General features: G+C 34.3%; 4 protein-coding genes across 5 annotated transcripts; all 4 read right to left on the bottom strand.

Moving 5' to 3' along the window:
- Nucleotides 1–2,561: 2,561 nt before the first annotated feature.
- On the bottom strand, nucleotides 2,562–5,842 carry LOC114712420 (putative B3 domain-containing protein At5g58280). The gene is made up of 7 exons (XM_028896956.1): nucleotides 5,765–5,842; nucleotides 5,139–5,207; nucleotides 4,966–5,061; nucleotides 4,389–4,447; nucleotides 4,157–4,316; nucleotides 3,774–3,980; nucleotides 2,562–3,248 (listed from the first exon to the last, which is right to left on the bottom strand). Exons 1-7 carry the CDS (start codon nucleotides 5,840–5,842, stop codon nucleotides 2,847–2,849), a joined length of 1,071 nt encoding a protein of 356 aa, XP_028752789.1. The 3' UTR covers nucleotides 2,562–2,846.
- Nucleotides 5,843–8,466: 2,624 nt separating this feature from the next.
- Nucleotides 8,467–11,542, bottom strand: LOC114712426 (origin of replication complex subunit 6-like). Of its 2 annotated transcripts, none has more exons than XM_028896961.1 (10): nucleotides 11,383–11,542; nucleotides 11,252–11,298; nucleotides 11,049–11,153; nucleotides 10,854–10,934; nucleotides 10,569–10,680; nucleotides 10,425–10,487; nucleotides 10,248–10,335; nucleotides 10,060–10,130; nucleotides 9,203–9,293; nucleotides 8,467–8,547 (listed from the first exon to the last, which is right to left on the bottom strand). In XM_028896961.1, exons 1-10 carry the CDS (start codon nucleotides 11,500–11,502, stop codon nucleotides 8,483–8,485), a joined length of 843 nt encoding a protein of 280 aa, XP_028752794.1. In that variant the 5' UTR covers nucleotides 11,503–11,542; the 3' UTR covers nucleotides 8,467–8,482. The 2 variants fall into 2 exon arrangements, with proteins under 2 accessions (XP_028752794.1, XP_028752795.1); XM_028896962.1 differs by having other exon boundaries at nucleotides 11,379–11,433.
- A 4,168-nt stretch (nucleotides 11,543–15,710) lies between these two features.
- LOC114712419 (ATP-dependent DNA helicase pif1-like) lies at nucleotides 15,711–16,805 on the bottom strand. Its single transcript, XM_028896955.1, has 3 exons — nucleotides 16,772–16,805; nucleotides 16,516–16,691; nucleotides 15,711–16,382 (listed from the first exon to the last, which is right to left on the bottom strand). The coding sequence occupies exons 1-3, from the start codon at nucleotides 16,803–16,805 to the stop codon at nucleotides 15,711–15,713; spliced, it is 882 nt and encodes a 293-aa protein (XP_028752788.1).
- A 126-nt stretch (nucleotides 16,806–16,931) lies between these two features.
- LOC114712418 (uncharacterized) lies at nucleotides 16,932–20,802 on the bottom strand. Its single transcript, XM_028896954.1, has 5 exons — nucleotides 20,700–20,802; nucleotides 19,812–19,910; nucleotides 19,102–19,135; nucleotides 18,089–19,014; nucleotides 16,932–17,989 (listed from the first exon to the last, which is right to left on the bottom strand). The coding sequence occupies exons 1-5, from the start codon at nucleotides 20,800–20,802 to the stop codon at nucleotides 16,932–16,934; spliced, it is 2,220 nt and encodes a 739-aa protein (XP_028752787.1).

Genomic DNA, 20,802 nt, shown 5'->3' with positions numbered 1-20,802 from the left:
GGTCAAGTGCTTCTGTCCGTTCGTTGCAGGACCACAAACGGCCACCATGCTCAGGAGGCTCTGCGCCGTGCTAAATTCAAGTTTCCCGGTCGCCAGAAGATCATTGTCAGCAGGAAGTGGTAAGGAAGCATAAGTTCATCTCTTCTTTTTTAATGGCTTGTCTGTGTCAATTATGAAATTCCATGTCTTTACTGGGCTCATCCATTTTTTGTTTTTCATGATTACTGTAAGTTTGCTTTTGTCCAGTTTCTAATTTCTGATCTAAAGCATTCTGGTTTAATTCAATATGAAGTAGTCATAAATTCCAACATGGTTCGCAGGACTCATAAATTCATATCCCATGAATGAACCAATGCCGTTCTATATGGGAATCTGACAATGCTTTGCTATGTTACCCTCGGAGTCCTATATTTTCTCCCGGAAACATGTCAATTTTTCAGCCGAGTTTTATGTTAATTTATCAAATTGACCATGAAAATTATCTTTTTTTTTTCTATTTTCAGGGGATTCACCAAATTTAGCCGCGCTGAGTATCTGAAGTTCAAGTCAGAGAACCGAGTTGTGCCAGATGGAGTCAATGCCAAGGTTTGTCTCCTACTATAATAGTACGATGTTCTGGAAAGAATTGATTACTTGTCAAGTATTCAATGAGTGGAAGCTTGATGTTTAACTCTCCTGAAATCACTTTCTTGACCAAGTTAATTTTCTTTTCCTTTATGCTTTTCAGGTTGGGTGTCATGGACCTTTGGCTTTGCGAGAGCCTGGAAGAGCTTTCTTGCCTGCTAATGTATAAGGATCATTTTACCTGTATGAGCCTCGCTGTATATATATATATGTTGTTGTGTGTGTGTGTGTGTGTGTGTGTGTAAGGATCACGTTACCTGTATGAGCCTCGCTGAATGTGTGTGTGTGTGTGTGTAATGGTGTCCTCTTTCTCTGGGGTCTTGATTACTGTATGGACAGTAATTCTAGTACTCGTGTCAGGTTGCAGTATGTTACGTAATTTCTGATGAGGTGTGATCGATAATAATGGGGCACATGTGGATGCCACTTTCCCCCTTTTTTTTGGACTACTTCGCCATTTGCTTTTAATTAGGTTTGAAATTTGGAAGGATTGTTGTGAAAAATTGTTGGTGGACAACACGCCAAAACAATTATGCGTTGAATTGAAGGACTACTTAAACTATTAAACGTAGCGACGTAAATTAATTGGATTAAATTATTTTAAGCAATTTATAATTTATAAAATAAACATAAAAGAGGAGTTTTGTCTCGTAAAATGCAAAAAAAAAACTTACCTGAAGCAATTCTGGCAAGTTGGGTCCCAATGGGGTTGTACAAAGTAATGAAAGTATAGCTTATATCAATATCGTTTGGTGGAAAAAGTATATAAACTAAAAGAATATGATTCTATTTTTCAAAAAAGAGCGTTGGCACGTTGGCATATTCCCCATTTGCTTTTAATTAGGGTCGAAATTTGGAAGGATTTTTGTAAAAAAATGTTGGAGGACAACACGTTAAAAACAATTATGTGTGGTAAACGTACACAAACTAATCTGGATTAACTTATTTCAAGTGATTTTATAGTTTATAAAGTAAGTGTATGAGAAGAGTTTTATCTCATAAAGTGCCAAAAAAAAACTTATTTTAAGCAACTCTGGATTGTACAAGATAGTGAAAATATAGCTTATATCAATATCTATAATTCTTTTGTTGTTTGGTGGAAAATGTATACACTAAAGGAATATGATTCTATTTCTCAAAAAAGAGGTTGGTACGTTAGCATATTTCTGTGATTCTATAGGTTTGGGTCCTTGTGGGGTTGTATAAAACCCAATACAGCTGATATCCATGTCCACAATTATTGTTTGGTGGAAAAGATATATCTATAAACCAAAGGAATATGATTCTGTCTTCTTTTATTCGGATAAAAAAGGGCCGGTACGTTAGCAAATAGGTTTGGATGTAACGCCTTGATGCCCACTTCGAGGGAACTGGCAAGTGGCAAGAGCAAACTGCAAATAGCTATAGTTATAATTGGCAAAAAGAATATTTCAAACAAAAATTTTGCTAAATATTCATTTTGTAAGGTAATGACCAAAAGAGCACAATCGAATAAATTCCACTCGCTTTAAGTGCTCGGTAAGATTGTTCTTGGATTTGTATGAATCTCTTCGAGGTCCATTACAACGAAGCAGGGAAGAAACCTGCTAACGCGAAGATTTCTCAAATATTAAAGGGGCAACCATTACTTTTTCGAGTAATTGAACCACCAGCACAAGAACATACCAGTTTTTTTTTTTTTAATTGAAATGATTATGAATTGGACAGGGAGAATCTATTCCGATCATTTATCGATTGTTCATCTATTTGATTGCAACTCCTTAAAACTCATTGTTATTTAGACAAAAAAGAAAAGAAAATTGCAACAGAGTATAAGAAAACAAAGACTGCCAACATTGGAAAAGGAAAAACAGGATAGAAGGAAGTAGTGCACGTTACCAACAAAACATACAAAGCTTTCTTTAAATTATATCAGTCAACACAAAATAATGACTACTTCCCTACCTATGTCCACCGATGCTTCATCCATATATCTGCATTTCATTACACAAAATTTGAGCCTCCATTATACTCTCTAGGGCTATGGCTTCTTTCTGAGGAACTTACAAACAGGTTGTTTAGTTGGGTTTAGTACAACCCAATTTGCCTGCTTCAACTGGTTTTAGTTTGTAGTACTTTAACTCACTGCCAACATGCTAAACTAATTCCATTTTACCAGGGTCAGCCACATCTGTGTTGACTTCATTTTAGTGTTACTTTCTAGCTTCACACCTGTTCCTGAGTCATTTGTTTCGTGTACCACGTTTTGACCTTGTTTTGTTTGCTTGAGAAGTTGCTTTCTTAGGAGTACAATTTTTCCCTTGTTCAATGTTTTCTTCCTTTATAGAACCATCAGAAGGAAGCAGTTTACAATCTTCAGATTCTTTCTGAGATTTTCTCTGAGAAAACCTAGTTTTCCTGGTTGTGTTTAGCCCTTGTGGCTCGATTCCATTGTCTGCATTATTTTCTGCAATGTATTCCTGAGAATTTGCAGATTCTTTAGTTTCATGCACAATACCTTGTTTAAGAATTTTTGTCTTGTTTGATTGTGGTTTGTGCTTCTTGGTTGCACAAGTATCAACTTGTTCATCCAAAATCTCTTGTCCATCTTCAGCTGATTCTGGAAAGGCTTTGACAATGTAAATCTGCGGTAAAAATATGAAGATATGTTAGATGCGAATCTAAGTTATTCATGAACCATAAAAAGTAAACCATATTCAAACCTTACTATTCTAGTAGTAAACCGTAAATATATCCATGAACCATAAATCAACAGTAATTGACTACTTTAAAAGGGCAAATTAAAAGTTCTTGATTTCATTCATGCTCGCTAACCACTTCCTGTCTACAAATATTTGAACAAAGGGGTAATTCAGAAATCCGTATGGAGATCTAAGGTCCAGGTTGAGAAGAGTGTTGAATATTGTGAAATTTTTTCTGATATCTCCCTGATTTGGGATAGCAATATTCTTATCTCTGTTTCTTTCTTGTTTTTGATCCTTCATTCTAACAGGCCTTCCGTTTATTGTCATCTTTCATTATAAGCCATGACTGTTGCTATGACCCCTATTAGTAATAATGCATAGCACTCAATCCTCAGAACCAGTTATAGGCAATAGTCAAATTAGTAAAAGAATAATAATCATGAGATAATGGACGACTAAGAGTACCTTAAATCTGGTAGGTTCAACTAATTCAAAAACAAGTGCATCACCATCATCCAACTTATGATCCAATGCAAATCCTCTCCACCCTCCGCTGAGCCCAGTTCTATTGCCAAGGAAAACAGCCTCAAATTCTGAGCCATTTTCATCCTCTAAAATCATGTCACACGTAGTCTTAGGAAGATGGTCGTGGCAAAATCTATTAGGGAGACCCTATCATAATAAAGATAATCATAAAATAGTAAGCATGATTATATCAAAATAAGTGCTTCAGGGGAAGTTTTGTACTAGTTTAAGAACCAATTTACCGAAGAGACCTGTTTGATAATATTGATCTTGAATATGCAATTTATGAATGCAGCCAATTGAATCTCTTTATTGTAACTCACCAGCCAAAAGCAACTATAAACATGAGACCGGACCATTGACTTAATAAATGCTGGATTTGAAGTCTGTAAATCGCTTAGAAGTGTTTCTGCAGCCATGAAAGCACGATTTCTTTCTTCATCTGTGGCTTCTTTTATTTCATCTAGTGGCCTTGCAACATAACTGAGATTTCCATACCTTGTCAGTAATATTTCACATGCAACAATGAGAAACCTTTTCAAAAAGAATAAGCACCTTCCCCATGATGAAGACGACCTTGACCTCTTCCGCAAAGGTGGAAGATCTATGAATACCTATAACGGCCAAAAAAAATGTCTAATTTTTTCAAGAAGGAAAACCCAATGAAATTGTTTACAGAAAGATCTAGCATGAAACATTATAGTGGTTCCCAATATATGGTGTGGTTTCAACACTGAAGACTTTTTGTATCACTTTAGTAAGCAAAACTATGATTCTTCCAAGTTCACCAGTCCAAAGGTACTAAAATAATGCATTACTGTTGAGGACCAAAACTATACTTCTGATTCCAAGTACACCATTCAGCAATCATATTCTCAGTACTAAAGTGATGTTGAAAGCCTTAGGAGTATCAAATTGATGGGCGCCGAAACTTGCGATGACCAAATAGGAGTTTTAGTCAGATAGATTATCATTAGACAGATACTACAGGAAAACCAAGATTTGTTGGTCACATAAGAGCAATAAATTACCACCTGACCACCTCGTGGTTAAAATTCATAAACAGATATAAGTAAATTTGTAGTTCAAAGTATGCAAGTCCTATAAGAATAAAGTTGATATTGATGCCTACCTCCTCACGATATGAAGGAACAGAATTTCGCACGCGAGAAGAGCGTCTTGGTTCCACGACATCATTACTATTTGATTTTTGTTTTGGTCGACATTGCTGCAGAGGCAGAGCAAGAGAGATCAGTCAGATGCTTGTGATTATTCAGAGTAAAACTAAAGAAAACATAACTTCACCGGAGGAGCCTTCTTCTCTGGTGTGACGAGTTCAGATAACTTCTTTGAAATTTTTGAAATCCCCAGATCCTTCAGAGCAAAAGTAAAGAACTTGTAAATTAATTAAAGAAGAATTAACAAAAGCAAAGCAGTATTGGTTATAAATAGAACGTTAATTGTCTCAAAATCAATAACAGAATACAAGATTTAATACACAGTTGTTTAGAAAAAAGCTCTCACCCTATAAAACCACACTCAACAAAAGAGATGGAAACATTTTCATGTAACTGACTTTTAAAGCTGATGCTTTAAATGTCAACTTGAAGCTTGTTATTTCACGTCACCAAATCTCAGGTACTCTCAACATTCAGGCACCACAGTGATACAAGAGTCTACCAAAATCTCCGTCTCCGAGAATGTTAGATGAGAATCAAAAGAATGACTTGGTATATTTAGCACACCCTCTCATGTCAAATCCAGGAGAAAATATGGGTCAACATTTCAGACAGTGTGGCAAGGATAGGCTCTGGCCACATGGGTTGGATATCACTTGACGGAATGTCCAGGCTTCATCGCGTGTACTCAAATATATAATTGTATTTCCAAGCACCAGTATTAAAAGGAGTTTTACACAAACACTAATTTACCTCGAATCTTTTTCTGTTTTCTTCAAGCCGTTGCTTTCGAGCCTCTTCATATGTGTTGGTGGCGCAACCCTTTGCCATCTGCTAATGCTGGATTGTTAGTGATGCTTCCAAAATTGAAGAATGATCTGATGTTAATTTTCTAGTATGGACGCCAACAATTCATGACGGTTTACGAATAAATGTTAAGGCACAGGAAAAAGAAACTCCCCAAAAATAGTGGACTTTAAATCAACTTTAAAAGCCTTATGCAGTAAAGGAGAAAGGGGGGATATAAAGCAAGGCAGGATGAAAATATAGCTTCCTTTAGTTTTCTTCATCGCACTTTTTCACTACAATTCCCCCATTCTTGCACCTTTAACTCCAGAATCGGTCTTTTTTTTCCTCCTCCTCCTTCTTCTTCACCTTTTTTCCCATAGCCAGACTAAACTTTTTTTCATATATAATAAATGTTAATAGAGGAAAATAATAAATGTTAACAGAGAAAAAAGTACAACTTGTTTGAAGATACCTTCAAAACAGTAGTTACAATACCAACTAAAAACAGAACAGAGTCACAAAAGCCCAAGAAAATGTGTGCGCGTAAAAGAGCTGTGCGATCCGAATAGGTTAATGCTGCAGCTAAATACAAAACTCTATCCCATGTCATATGTAAAGGTGAAGAAGTGCCCTTGAGGATCCTCCAAAGCTACAAAGAATTTATAGAGAACAAATGAAAAGAGAAAGGGAAAATGGAGACAGATTACCGATGAAGAAGAAGATGATGAGGCTGGGACGTTGAAGAGTCTGTGTGATTCGAGCAGCGCTCGCGCAGTGAACCAGCTGCTGGTACGGAGGCATCTTTAAATTACAAATTTGACCTCGGACCGAGTGGCGCCATTTTTGGTTTCAAATCACTTGTTACCGTTACTTTATTGCCATTTTCGGGGGTCAAAAACGTTTTCAAGAAATTAAAAGTAAAATAGTATGCCACATTATTTTTTTGAAAAAATTTTAAAAAAATAACTGTTGAATTTTAAAATTTTAAATTAGTATTGATTTCTACACTTGTAAAAAAAAATGACTATGCTCAAAAAATAAATAACAACACATTTTTGTAATCATTCCTTATTTAAAATTCAATAATCATTTTTTTTAGGATTCTTTCTTATTTTCTAATCCATCCAGCTCCAACATACTCTAATATTAATTTTTTTTCCAGTTACATTTACTGCCATAATAGTATTTATGGTTTTGAGTCCTAAATATATTATAAATAAAATTAGGATATTAAAAGTACTATAAAAATAATATGAGGATGTTAGATGCACTATAAATAAAATTAGAATACTAAATGCAACTTAAAACTATCATGAAAATGCTAAATGTTGCTTTACCAGAAGTTAAATTATTGAGTGAATGATGTAAATTAAATTTATGCCACATTAGACATTTTTTTGTATTGTATTAAGTTTATTGCATCAAAGTATGATACAAAGAATAAGTCGCCCTTCTATAATTTATAAATAGTACTGCCTTCGGTCCTTAATATAAAAGTTAGTTTAACTTTTATTTTGATCTTAAATATGAGACTTTAATTTACTTTGTCTCTCAGATTTATTTATTTATTTTCAAAGTAGTTCTTATAGTAGTTACACATATTAAAATTCAAGTAAATGTTAGTTTTAACTAATTCATTATTAGTAAGAGTATTTTAAAGAAAACAATACTTAATTATTACAAATAACTAACTCAACAAATTTCTTAATCTATTTAAATTAGTCAATTAGTTTTTATATTAAGAATCGAAGGTAAGATAATTTAGATAAAAGTGCAATTTTGGTTAATTGACTTTGTATAATATCTAGTTTTAGTTTCTTAATTTTATGGACTATCTTTTAAGTGTTTTGACCCTAATACCGTCAAAATGACATTACAATTATAAATGGTGACTAAAAATTAGCAGTTAGACTCATCTAAACCTTTTGTTATAAAAGCAAAAAAAAAAAAAGTTAAAAGGGAAAATCACATTGGGTCCTAGTCAAGAGAAATAAAAAAAAAAAATTCATTGCACTTATCATGAATAAAGAAAAATTTTATTGCACTTATTTTAGACAATAGCCGAAACTCCGACTACTAGAGAATAATTCTAAAAGACGTAATTAAAAGGAGTTTGAACATTCAGGCCAAAAAAAAAAAAGGAGTTTGAATCCATGAATTGACTTCGTAGCACCCCTAAAAGATTGATAGTCACCTAGCTATCAAACTCACTCAAACGCAAACTGCATGTATATACACACATACATGTAGTAATAATCTTAAGTCTCCACTTTACAATTTACATCTTGATTTCTTTATGTACGGTTGTAAATTTCCTTATGTTTTACTATAAATTTGCTAATTATATTTGTAAATTAGGTTGGGAATATGAGAAATGAGAGTTGTTAATTCCCTTATATGTTATTATAAATTTGTCGAGGCAGTTGTATATTGGCTGGAAATATAGAAAATAGGAATTATTACTTCTCTTGCATGTTATTGTAAATTTACTCATTGTAATTGTTAATTAGGAAAATGGGAGTTGCTAGCAACTTAATTAGCAACTAAAATGAGCAAATTTTCAATACATAAAGAAATTTACAACACATGACAATTAACAATTCTAATTTTCTATATTCTCAACTTAACTTACAATTACAGTTAGAAAATTTACAACAACGGGTATGAAACTCTTATTTCTCATCAAATTCTCCTTTCTTCTGCTTCTTGCATCCATCTCCTTCCCAATCCACGCTTCGCCATTAGATCTAAGATTAAGCAAATCACAGAAGAAGCCTCAACGAGTCATCAACATATGATGAGAATTATTAACTGTGTTTTTCTGTGTGTGTCATTTAATTCATTCTTCTATATATAGTTTAACTCTTCTCATCATCATTTAGTTTCAGTTAGATCATGTTCATCAAAGGAAAAGTACAGCATGAAGTGCACTCAGGTCCCAACCCATGCATATAAAGGAAAAATCTTCAGTAGAAGATCGGTAAGAATCTTAAAGTCATGCAACTAATAAGAACAAGTTAGAATCTCCTGAAGTTGAGATGAATCTCGAAATCTACTGCCTATTTCTACTAGCTTCTGCCTTATTTATCATAAAAGAACAAATATTAAATTAAATAATAAATAAGAACAAAACAAACTAGATTCCAAAGAGCATTCACTCAATAATAAACAAATCCTAATTGAGATATTTGTAAATAAGATCTTTTTATTATTTGTAACAGAAAATAAATTAACTCCTAAACATATGCTAACAAGCTGATCCACTAACTTCGTCCACTTTCACCCTCAATCCCATGAGATACACTAATTCTATCAAGAGTTCCGTAAAGCTAAGTTTTGACGTTTGGAAAACTACAACTAAATTCGGTAACAAAGAAAGCATAGCAGAAAATGCGTCTGTACCTTCTGCTCTGTTTTGATCAATGCAAGCACTGAAGACGGACTTGTCATAGTCATGTTTTTCCATTTGTTTGCGTTTCTTATAACTTGACAGCTGAAGTACACAACAAATAACCGAATTCAATAGAAGTTTTCACAGCATACTGGAAGAGAATTCATTTTCCATGCAATTGGACCACTTACTCCTAGAAGCAGTGTCTTAAGTATATATCACAGTATTAAATGGTAAATAGTTAAAATGCAACCGACTGACAAAATGGATGAGAACGAAGGTGCTACATTTGACTGTAACGCTCTGTCCTCACATTTCGAACAGAAACCAAGACGGATTGGAGTCTCATTTCATTATTGCATATTCAACTGGGTTTTCCAAGTTGTTAATCATGTAGAAACTATAAAGAGTAATTAGTCATAGTTCTGTATATTAAAATTAACAAAAACCTGCAGCAGAACTTCAATGGTTAATGTTAACCATACTGAACCTATAACTGCATGGCAATACTTTAGGTCCATAATAATCACACTTGAGTAAGTCATCCTAGCTGGTCTTTTATTACATGCTACTATCGTTATAGACCCACTTAGAGGAAAAGAAAAATTAACTCTAGCTAGAATTGAAGATTAATGGAGCTCAACAGGGTAACTACATTCCACTTAAAAAGCATACAGCAAGACAGAAACAAGATACAAAATAAAGAATCAATTTGATCTATGATATATTTTTCATCATATCAATCATCGTGATGTAGAAGAAAGTATTAAAACATAGTAGACACTCGAGTTAAGTATAGAATAGACCGGGTTAAACTTTACTATAGGGGAAAAAAAAGGGTGTATGTAAAGATGAATTTGATTACTACATTAGGTCCTTCATCAGATGAATAACCACCATCCTCAGTTCTCCTTTTTTCTGGCAACGCATCCAATAAATCTGAACAAAAACTTTAATTTTAGATCCTTTAATGTGGGGAAGGAGCCAAAATAGATTACTTCAATCGTCATTTGGCGCTCAATTGAGGTAGTAAAATTAAAGGCAGTGGGAAAATACCTCGATTGGTTTTCACTGCTCTTGGATCCTTCTTTTCTTTGGCAACCCCAAAAATGTCATGGCATAAGTCCTTCATGGACGTACAAACCTGACGTAGACACTCAGAATCAGGTTGAGAGCTAACACCAAACTGGAACCCTCATATTAATTCAACGTACCAAAGTTTATGGCACTTACGCTGGAAAATTCGGATTCAGAGGTACCACATAGTTCGATTAACTTAAGTTTGTCTACTTTGAGCTGTAAAATAGACATCTAATACTGGTTAAACCACTGACGAATAGCTCATATCCTATCTTAGGGTATGGGAGATGTAGGTACCTTATGTTTCTTGGCACATAAATAAAAAGCAACAGCAATGAATACAGGACGAGTGAAGTCAGCACTTGCACGTCGAGAAGCCGGCAATGATGAAAGGAAACGTTCCTTGTAACTTAAAAGAATATAAACAAAATAAGACGTCTCTAGTTCCCTCAGCAATAGACGCACAATCAAACAGAAACACAGACAAGTCTAATGCCCTCGGGAACATTTTGTCAAACATCTTGTAGGTATTGCACCACAGACAGGAAATGGAGAAAGAGCAAAAGGAAATTTTGAGCATACAAATTCAAACCATCTCGAACATATGAAATAATTCTGACACACCCAAATTGAATAGCTAATTCCCTGATATCAAGCTTTGTCCTGTAGCACCAATGATTTGACAATCCAGTAAAACGTCCATCCAGATATAGCACAAACCATACAACTGATAATTAAACGGAAAGAAACTCTGAAGAGAATAGAGATAAAACCAACTTGACTCCTAGGCCATTGTGCAACAAATTGTACGATCTGATATATGCCTTTTCCGACATCCCACTTAGCCTGGTGGCACTCGATCGATCAAACAAAATTCCCATACTGCATGAAAAAAAAAAAAAAGCTAAATATTACCCATTGAAGGAACTCAACTAAGCAACGAAAAGTTGGTAAAAAACACTAAGCATCGGCAAAAGTACCTCGTGGCGGCAATTTCCAAGCAAATTATAGCTTTGCAAACTTCCCCCTACAGATAAAAATGAACAAGCGGAATAGTCAGTATCCAGAATGCGTAATCTGAAACCCAGAGATTCAATGGTACTGAACTTACAACTCCAATGACAGAGGAATCGAATTGAACGTCGCATAAGCGCCGGGGTTCCAACGCTTTTCGCACAGCGAGTTTAGAATCTGATAGTCCGAGCTTCTTGGTTATCTCTGACATATCCATTTTCCTGAAATTGCCTCGGCAGAATGGAGAAGAAGACCTGCTCTTTGAAAGGGTTAATCGAGGTTTGAATCAGTGAAATGAACAAAACAGATGAGGTGGTGGCACTGGCGGGAATGCGAGTTCATCCAAATAATTTTTTAAAAAAATTACAATCAAGTCCCAAAAATAAATATAATTATTAATTTTGTCTTTATAACTAGAGCTAATAATAGGAGTTCAACTTGCGAGCTCAGCCCGCCAAAAAGTAACAGACTGGGTTGATAAAAATGAGAATCATCTTAAAACGGATTTTTGAACCCGTAACTACCAAGATCGAATTTGCGATGAGCTAACCCGCCAACCGTTGTACTTCTTTCTCTTTTTTTTTTTTTCAAATTTGCCCCTTTGAAACTATCAATATTGAGTGATGACTCATAATTGAGCACTTGATAATAATTTGTGTAGTGACACATTGTGTTTATGACTTTGTGGTATTGTTGATTTGGATTTATATTTTAATTTGGGATGTTTTTAAAATCATTTAGGATATATCATGCAATCGTATATTTCATATTTTGAGGTATTTGAAAGTTGAAACTTTGGATTCCATGTTTTACTTATCATAATTTCTATTTACATGTTTTATTTTAGGTATTTAGAAATTTGAGTAGAATAAAAAGAACGACCCAAATATTCCATTTGCATGTTTTATTCAGGCTCGTCACAGGCCAACCGTAACTGGTGGCTCGCCTATATTACTAGTTCTATCTATAACAACTTAAACAACATATAATAATAAGTTCTAAAATAAAGAATATCAACGTCTACCACATTTGTTTTGTAATTTTTTTCTTTTTTAAGATCTCATTGTAATTTTTCCTAATCTATTTCCCAAATTTTTCAATATAAAATTAATATTTGGGGAAAACCTCCTCAAAAGAGGGATGAATTACCCAAATTCTACTTTGCGTTGTTAAACTCAGAAAACCATTAAGCAGGTCATACGATCTAAATTGAGATTTAGAAAATTTGTCAATTTACCCCAATGGCCCCCATTAACTAGAAAATTAAAGGTAGTTTGCTATGCAAATTGAAATTGGTGAATTGCAAAAATTAAGTTGTTAATTTCTAAGGCCATCTTATGCTTAAGTTAAAATAGGTTTGTTGGAAAAGTTTTGTTGCGAATAAGAACTTGTGCATTGCGAATTGGAACTTGGGACGAATTGCAAAATTTAGCGTATTAATTTTTAAAGATGTCCTATGCTTAAATTATATATGGTTAATGCAAATATTTTTTTTGCGAATATGAACGTGTGAATTCTAAAATTTAATGTTTTAATTTTTAAGGTTGTCTTGTGCTTGAATTGCAAAAATTTTAATGCAAACTTTTGCTGTGAGAGGAAACTTGTGAATTGAGAAAGTTAACACCTTATTTTTAAGAATAAGTTGTACTTAAGTTGCAAGATGATTGTAGCCAAAAAAAAAAAAAGTTACAAGATACTTATTGCAAAAATTTTGTTACAAGTTAGAACTTGTAAATTGGGAACAAAACTTTTTAAAACAATGCTTTTAGAATCAACTTAAAGAATTAAAAACATTGTTAAATTCAATTATTTTAATTGATATTGACACTAACTTTTTTTTTATAATTACTTAATATTTACATGTTTGATTCATACATGACATAATTCAACTTATAAATATAAAAATTTTATTCATAAACATTATTTGGTGTAAACTCAGAGTACCTCTATGTCATTTTAAACTTGAGACTAATTTCTGTCATGCCGAGAGCATTAATATTAAAACCCTCCCAACAAATACGCTTCTCCATATTCGAACTTGTATTCTCCTTCTTATAAGGATGAGACTGTTTACTATCTCAATTGTTCATTATTTAGGAACATTAAAATTTGATTGTAAATAACACAACTGGACTATTACTCAAATAAGTCGTAAGTTAAATACAAATTTAAGCTATGATATTGTTCATTGTTTTGGATATCCTAATGGACTGCCTCATACCAGGAAGAAAAACTTGCCTTTGATTTGATCTCATTTTGCTTTTGCCTTTCTACCCTCTGTACAGTCTCCTTTTTCCACCACTAACTTTTTGCTTTAAGAGAAGCTCTTGTCTTCTCGCTTTCTCAAGATACTATACGGAATGGATTGGTATTCCATTGGGATTACACCTCATATCCAAATGTTTTGTAACCAAATGGAGCATGACACCATGGTCTCGTCAAGATGAGACGGGTGACATATTTCCAATGTCTCTGCTCCTTTTCTTTATAATTTAATACTAATTGGCTATTTTATCCCCCCAAAAAAAAACTTCACTTTTAAATATGAAATTCATTGAGCATGTTGTTATGAGTTAAAGTGTAAAAATATCCACAACTCTTATCAAAAGTGTGTACAAAAATGACAAAACTGTTATAGCAATTAACAACAGTTACTTTTTAATAGTGGGGTCCACAATATTATCATGAAAATACTAAGATAGGCTGAGGGGATATTTGGTAAAAATAAAACCATGATTTTAAAAGTATTTTTATATTATACGAAATAAACATGTAAAAGAGTTTGTTTTGATTTTTAAAAAAAAAAACTATTTTTAAAGTACTTTTGGATTATTTAAACAACTTCCGGGTCCAAAAATAAAACTCTACCCGACCTGTTTATCTTCTCGGTTGATCTCCCTCCCAACTTAGCAAGAGGGGGGAAAAAAAAAGAAAAGAAAAACCACCCTCAATCTGAGACTCCAAATTGAAGAAGGCAATTTTATTGATTCGCCTAGACGAACAAATCCAAAGTTCGACGGCCTGAGACTTTGGAGTATCACGAGGGAAGGAGGAACGTAAAGCAGCCATGCCTTTTTTGATTTTGGGATTTGACCTTCAACTCCGTTTTGCCGTCCTCACTCTGATCGAGATTTGAGACAAGATGATGGCAACGGCGGTGAGATCTAAGATGATCAGCGATAACCTCTATGACTTTTATTGACCAGGATCTAAGATGACGAGCAAAAGTTGCGGAACACAATGTGCCCACTCTCTCTCTTTTAGGTGTGTTTAAGACTGACTCGTCCCGATAAACCTGTTCCGGTCCCGACCGTCTAGTCTTGAAATTTTTTAGAACCAAACAAATCAGGATAGGACAAAAAAATAACTGGGATAGGACAGGACATGAGACGGGATCGTCCCATCCCAGTCCTTTTTATTTTTTCTATTTTTTTATCATATTTATATAATATCATTTTTTTCATATTTTTTTTAAGACTTGAGACTATTATATAAAACTAGCATCACCTCTCCCGCGCTCTGCGCGGGAAGCATTCACTTCATTTAATCATATATAAAAACACTTCAATCTAATTTTTAATTATACGTAGAAACACTTCAATCTAATTTTTAATTATACATTAATGTTTCTATGGGGCAAACAATTAATAAACAATATTAGCAACACTTTTAATTAAACATAATGAACATACAGTGAGTGAATACATTAAAAAAACAATAAATCATGTCAACAACTGGAATTTTCACACATTACAACAACATCAAGTTATAAGTTGCTAAATATCTCCTTATACACAACGTTTTTTGTGGTCTTCTCACTTGTAGATGCACTCCTTGGAAGAACAATTTTCAAACCATCCATGCATTTGACTCTTGATAGTGCCACATATAGTTGACCATGAGTGAACACAGGCTTTTGTAAGTATACTCCAACATAACGTAATGACTGACCTTGACTCTTATTGATGGTCATTGCAAAGGACAAAGTAATAGGGAACTGTCTTCTCTTCATCTTGAAAGGCCATTTACTTTCTGATGGGTTCATGTCCATTCGATGAATCAAAACCTTTTGATTTGGTTTTGAACCATTCAATGTAATTGCCTCAATAACAGTCTTGCCTAGCTTTGTAATACGAAGTCGTGTACCATTACATAGTCCTTCTGCTTGATCTATATTCCTCAGCAAATAATTGGTGATCCAACTTTCAACATTAGCTTATGTGGTGGCAATCCAGAGCTACTAATAGTGTTCAGAAATTTAGTAGTGTATAGATTGTCAAAGCTGTCCTTTGATTCGAAGCCTGGCACACTGAATCCGAACTGAAGAACTCATGGGCTTCACCGGGCAAAAGAGAGCACATGTATTGGTTGATCTTGTCAACCATTTCGATTGTTGGTGCAAGTATAGCCCTATCATTGAAGTATTCATTGTTTTGACAGGTTTGCAATGACATCACCATAAATTACTGAGACAATACCTTCAATTGTATCTTCATAATCATTCACTAACAGTGCTTTAGGCACTTCAATGTCAGTAGTACCGTCATTTGGCTCCCCTAACTTGCCATCACCAACATCTAATAGCCATTTGGAAAACCACTCTAGTTTCTTCTTATCTTCTTCACTTCCCAACGTTGTCAATCGCATGTTTTTTGTTAAGGTGAAAATGGTACAACTACTCCACAAATATGAGGAACATATACATGCATTAACGACACTTGCTCTTGAACCTTTTGGAACCACAGGAAGTATTTGACGAAAATCACCTCCCATTATTATGCATTTCCCTCCAAATGGAAGATTTGAATGGATTAGATCCTTCAGTGAATGATCAAATGCTTCAATGCAATAACGTTGCACCATCGGAGCTTCATCCCAAATAATGAGCTTAGTGCATTCAAGTAATTTTGCCAACGGAGAACCCTGACTAATAGAGCACATTGAGGTTTCATTAACTTGAATAGGGATTGCAAACCTCGAGTGAGCTGTCCTTCCAGAAGGTAGTAATGTAGCAGCAATACCACTTGATGCAATTAAGTACAATTTTGCTTTGTGCTCGTAACGATGATGCCAATGCATTCCATAGGAATGTCTTCCCTATCCCACCAAATCCATAAACAAAAAAGAAACCTCCATTATCATTTGATACAGTAGACATGACCTTGTCAAATATGCTTTTTTGCTCATTAGTTAATGAAGGAATTAACTTATCTGCTTCAGCTTGTAAAACATTTATGTCGTAAGATAACTCCTGCATAATCAAGTTGTTTCCAACATCTATAGGTGCTGACATACCTGGAATTGGCAAAGAAGGGAAGTCATGGATGCTTTTTCCATTTTGACGAAGTAAAGCATCAATATCCATAAGTGCAACACGTTCTTTCTCTACGGGTGAAATGCTGACATCTGTAATGAATGATAATAGAATTTAGTATTAGATAATAATAAAAAAATAATATTCTTCCAAAAGTGAAGATGAAACTTACTTGAGAAATTTGGGTCACGGCGGGGTATGTACATTAAATCTTCTGACAATAACTTTGAACAATCACTCCATACTTTCTTTGGTTGATGCAAACAACAACATAAAAGCATAGAGATAAAAAATTTACACAATGACCTACCAGATGCCCAAACTGCTGCTTCTTAGATTCCTGATATATATTCAGCATCATCATCTAATGAACCAAGTGCCAGACATGCTGCCCTAAAAGTTGGATGGATAACCCCATCTACTGTTCTAATATCTTCAAAAGACGAAGGCCCCTTAACTTTGGTGAGTAAGATTCGTAAGTAGTACAGTTCTCCAACTGAAGCTGATACATGGTTTATCCTACCAACAGCAAATCCTTTTTTTCTCTCCTTCCATTGCCTTTTATTTTTTTGGTACACAAAATGATTAGGAAATTCAGCATAAGTTAATGTAGCAGCAAGCCCACCCTTAGAATTAAATTTCATCCATGCTAGAAATTGTGACTCAGCAACTCTTGGCTTATCCAATAAATCCGTAACATCATCAGAGTTAGAGTAAATAATAAACTGTTGATTTGGTAAGTGGAAGCTCAACCTCTCTACTGCTGGATATCTATGATGAATTTGAAACCCAAAAATACGCCAAGCACTTTCACATGCAGATATGTACCTACAACTATAGTATTGTTGTATCTCATCAATGAAACCTGTAGCGTCGTGGTTCCTACTATTGTCAAATATTCCAGCAACAACTCTATCATTTCCCTTACTGATGTACTTAAATAAATACTTAATTGAAGTTGATTGATTGCATTTCTCCACATTAATGTGTGCTTGGAACATCTGCAATAATGTTGGATTATATGGGACAACAAATCGATTATCAAGGGCTATACCTTTAACTTCTATTTGCCTCCCATCATCTCGCCTACGATAAGTAGGATAACCTTCATCATCCAAGGTAGTTTGTTGAGCGAATCTCTTGGGGAAATATTTTGTGCATTTCTTATCCTTCATGCATGGAGATTTTGGATTGTTTGCCCCACATAGACCATGCAACATATATTTTTGGACCAAATCATATAATATAGGTGAAGACTCTTTGTCAGGAATTTCAGCAGATATGACTTCATCTATACGTTCAGCATTGTTGATTTTGTCTTCTGGTTCAAGAAAAAGGAGAATGTGTGCATGTGGCAACCCTCGCTTTTGAAATTCCACTGTATATACCTCTACATGTTAAACCATAAGTATTAGCACAAAATAAATATAAAAGATGGCATCACTAATTGACAACAATATAATTACAAAAAAAAATGACTTCATATTACCTGCACGTACAGAGCCAAAAATTCTCTTCTCTTTTATTGTCTTGAGAAGAGAATGCAACTTCATCTCAAAAACCCTACATAAGATGTTAGGCCTATCTGAAGGTTGCAAAGATTGTTTTTGACAAAATCTCTTGATTTCTGGCCAAGCTGGATTGCAAGTGAAAGTTAAAAATATATCAGGATATCCTGCCCACCTGCATAAGGCCATAGCATCTTGGTAATTTTGTATCATGTACCTTGCTCCTCCAGTGAAAGAGGAAGGTAGTATTATTCTTTTCCTAATAGCAGACGCATCCGTTTCACCTCTAAGTACTGCATCAGTAAGACCTCTATACAACTCAACTCTAAGCTCTTTTTGATGTGTCCTAACCCAAAGTAATCTTTGAGATTCAATCATTGTGTACCCATCAACTATGAACTGTTGAAGTAACCTTGTGGCATGTAATAAGACGGAAAGCTCAAGTTCACGTGTCATCAACCTATATGAAAAGAATTCTCTCATGCTTAGCCTTTTCTTTTTCTTTGTGGCACTTAATGTCTCTTCTCTGTGCTCAATATCATCTCTATATCCATCTTCTCCATATGGGAATAGTGAAGGATATTGAAGAGGTAAATAACATGCATGTAGCTCATTAATGCGTTTGGGAATTCCAGATTGGTACTCCACAATAATATCTCTGACATTGTAACTGTTATCAATATCACTAACAATCAAAGCTGCAACTTCAGAAGTAGAAGGCATGTTGTATATGCGGCCATCATGATATCTTGAACTAATTAAGCATAACTTCAGCGTAGCATAGTTATCTCGATTTATAATTGAAGCTACATGATGGTACTGCTTTACATATGGATTAACTTCATCAAGCATCAATTTAATTTCATAGGCAAGGGCTGGATCAATTGTAGAATCTCTTTGATGTTTACTGCAAATCAATAATGAAATAACATCACCAAAAAGTAACTACTTATACCATTAAGATTATCTAGGAAAGAAATAAATTATGTGTTACCTCACAGCAGCAATCCTATTGGGCACTTCATTTTCTGTGTCAAAAATATAAAGCTGTGAATACACAAGTTTTAGAGCCTTCCATTGGCAGCAAACTCCCAATACTATGATAATTCATTCCAAACAGAGAGAATGCATATGGGCCTCCACCAGAATTCAAGCCATGATCAATCTTTCCTCCCATTGAGGTGAACGAAAACATGTTATTATATTGTCGTATATTTGAAAAAAAAGTTCTTAGATTTATTGGAGTCCTTTTCAAAGAAAAGTTTATTCAACAAAAGGGAGGTGATTTCATAGGTGGTAATAGAACTTTTCCTTGCATGCAACATAAGGAAAAAGTATTAGCATTCCTTTTTTTTCCATCCTTTTTAGCCCTTTCATTATACCAAAATATTGCTCCACAATATTTACATAAATGCATAGGATCACCTTCGTCTACATACTCTGTGATCAACAAAAGATATTACAGTAAGCAATATTACAATAAGCAATAAATAATTTCATACTTTTACTAATCGCTATAGGGAAAAATGAAAGTTACCTACTAACTATTCCTTAAAATTGTAAGCTGGATCTGCTATTTCATTGGAAGGTGTGATCTCTACAACTGGTCTAGAGTTGACATCATCTAAGTCACATAGCAAATAAGATGTAAGTGCATTAGAAAATTATGGATGTGATTAATTGAATTAATGCTAAGGGTTTTACCTCCCATTATATCTGTAATACTCTCCCTACTCTCACTATATTCATTATCGCTTGAAACGAAACTGAAATGAATGTCCCGGTAGTCCACATCTGCATTGTCTACTATGAAAATTAAGAAATATTGACATTATGTAAGAAACTTTGCCATTGAAATTATATAGGCTTATAGAGATATGAAAGACATAAATAATACCAACCAATTGGATAAGTTTCATGTAACGCTTGGGATGGATGTGTGATAGTTGAAGCATTACTGTTACGTGTATTTTTTCTTCGGACAAGTTTCTTCGATGGCTCATCACATTGTAATTGAGAATGACTGCATATTCTATCATGTACATTGATACTTAACTGAATATTACTCCTTGTGTTGGCATCATTAATGATAAACCCCTCAACCTAGCACTTATTCTCTTAAAACCGTGGTCACCAAATAGTGGTATATTTTGATGGGCAAGATCTTTTGTAGACATTTTCTTCTTCTTAGAACTTGATACTGTTGCAAAAAAAAAAAAAGCACTAAACCTTTCAATTCATACTAAATGAATGGTGAGTAAGAATATTATAAGTGCCTGCACCTGGAGGATTACTAACTGCAAAACGATCTGACAGATTTAATGCAACGCTTGTGATATCATGCAAAACAGGTCTACTATTTTGCTGTTTGTGCAGATGATGATTGATATCTGAAGTGAAAACTTCCGATGGTTGAGTGTATCTATTTAAAGATAATGGAGGCTGCTCATTTTCTTTAGACGTTGGTGACGTTAAAGAGTTTGCATCTATGTCAAGACAAGATAAGAAAACAAACGATGCAATTATAATTATAAGCATGGGAAGTAGTAGATACAGATAGAAACAAAACAAATTGATGTATAAGATTATTACCTGTGCTGGTCCTACGGATAGAAGGGGATTCTGTAGATGGTGAAGGTCTCTTACGTCTCCTTCGCTTACATGCAGAACCGTTCTCATCAGGTGATGACTCCAT

Source organism: Neltuma alba, unplaced genomic scaffold (genome assembly GCF_004799145.2).
Source record: "Neltuma alba isolate B1F8T4 unplaced genomic scaffold, ASM479914v2 tig00011360_pilon, whole genome shotgun sequence".
NCBI lineage: Eukaryota > Viridiplantae > Streptophyta > Magnoliopsida > Fabales > Fabaceae > Neltuma > Neltuma alba.
This window is presented reverse-complemented; position numbering and strand designations above follow the sequence as displayed.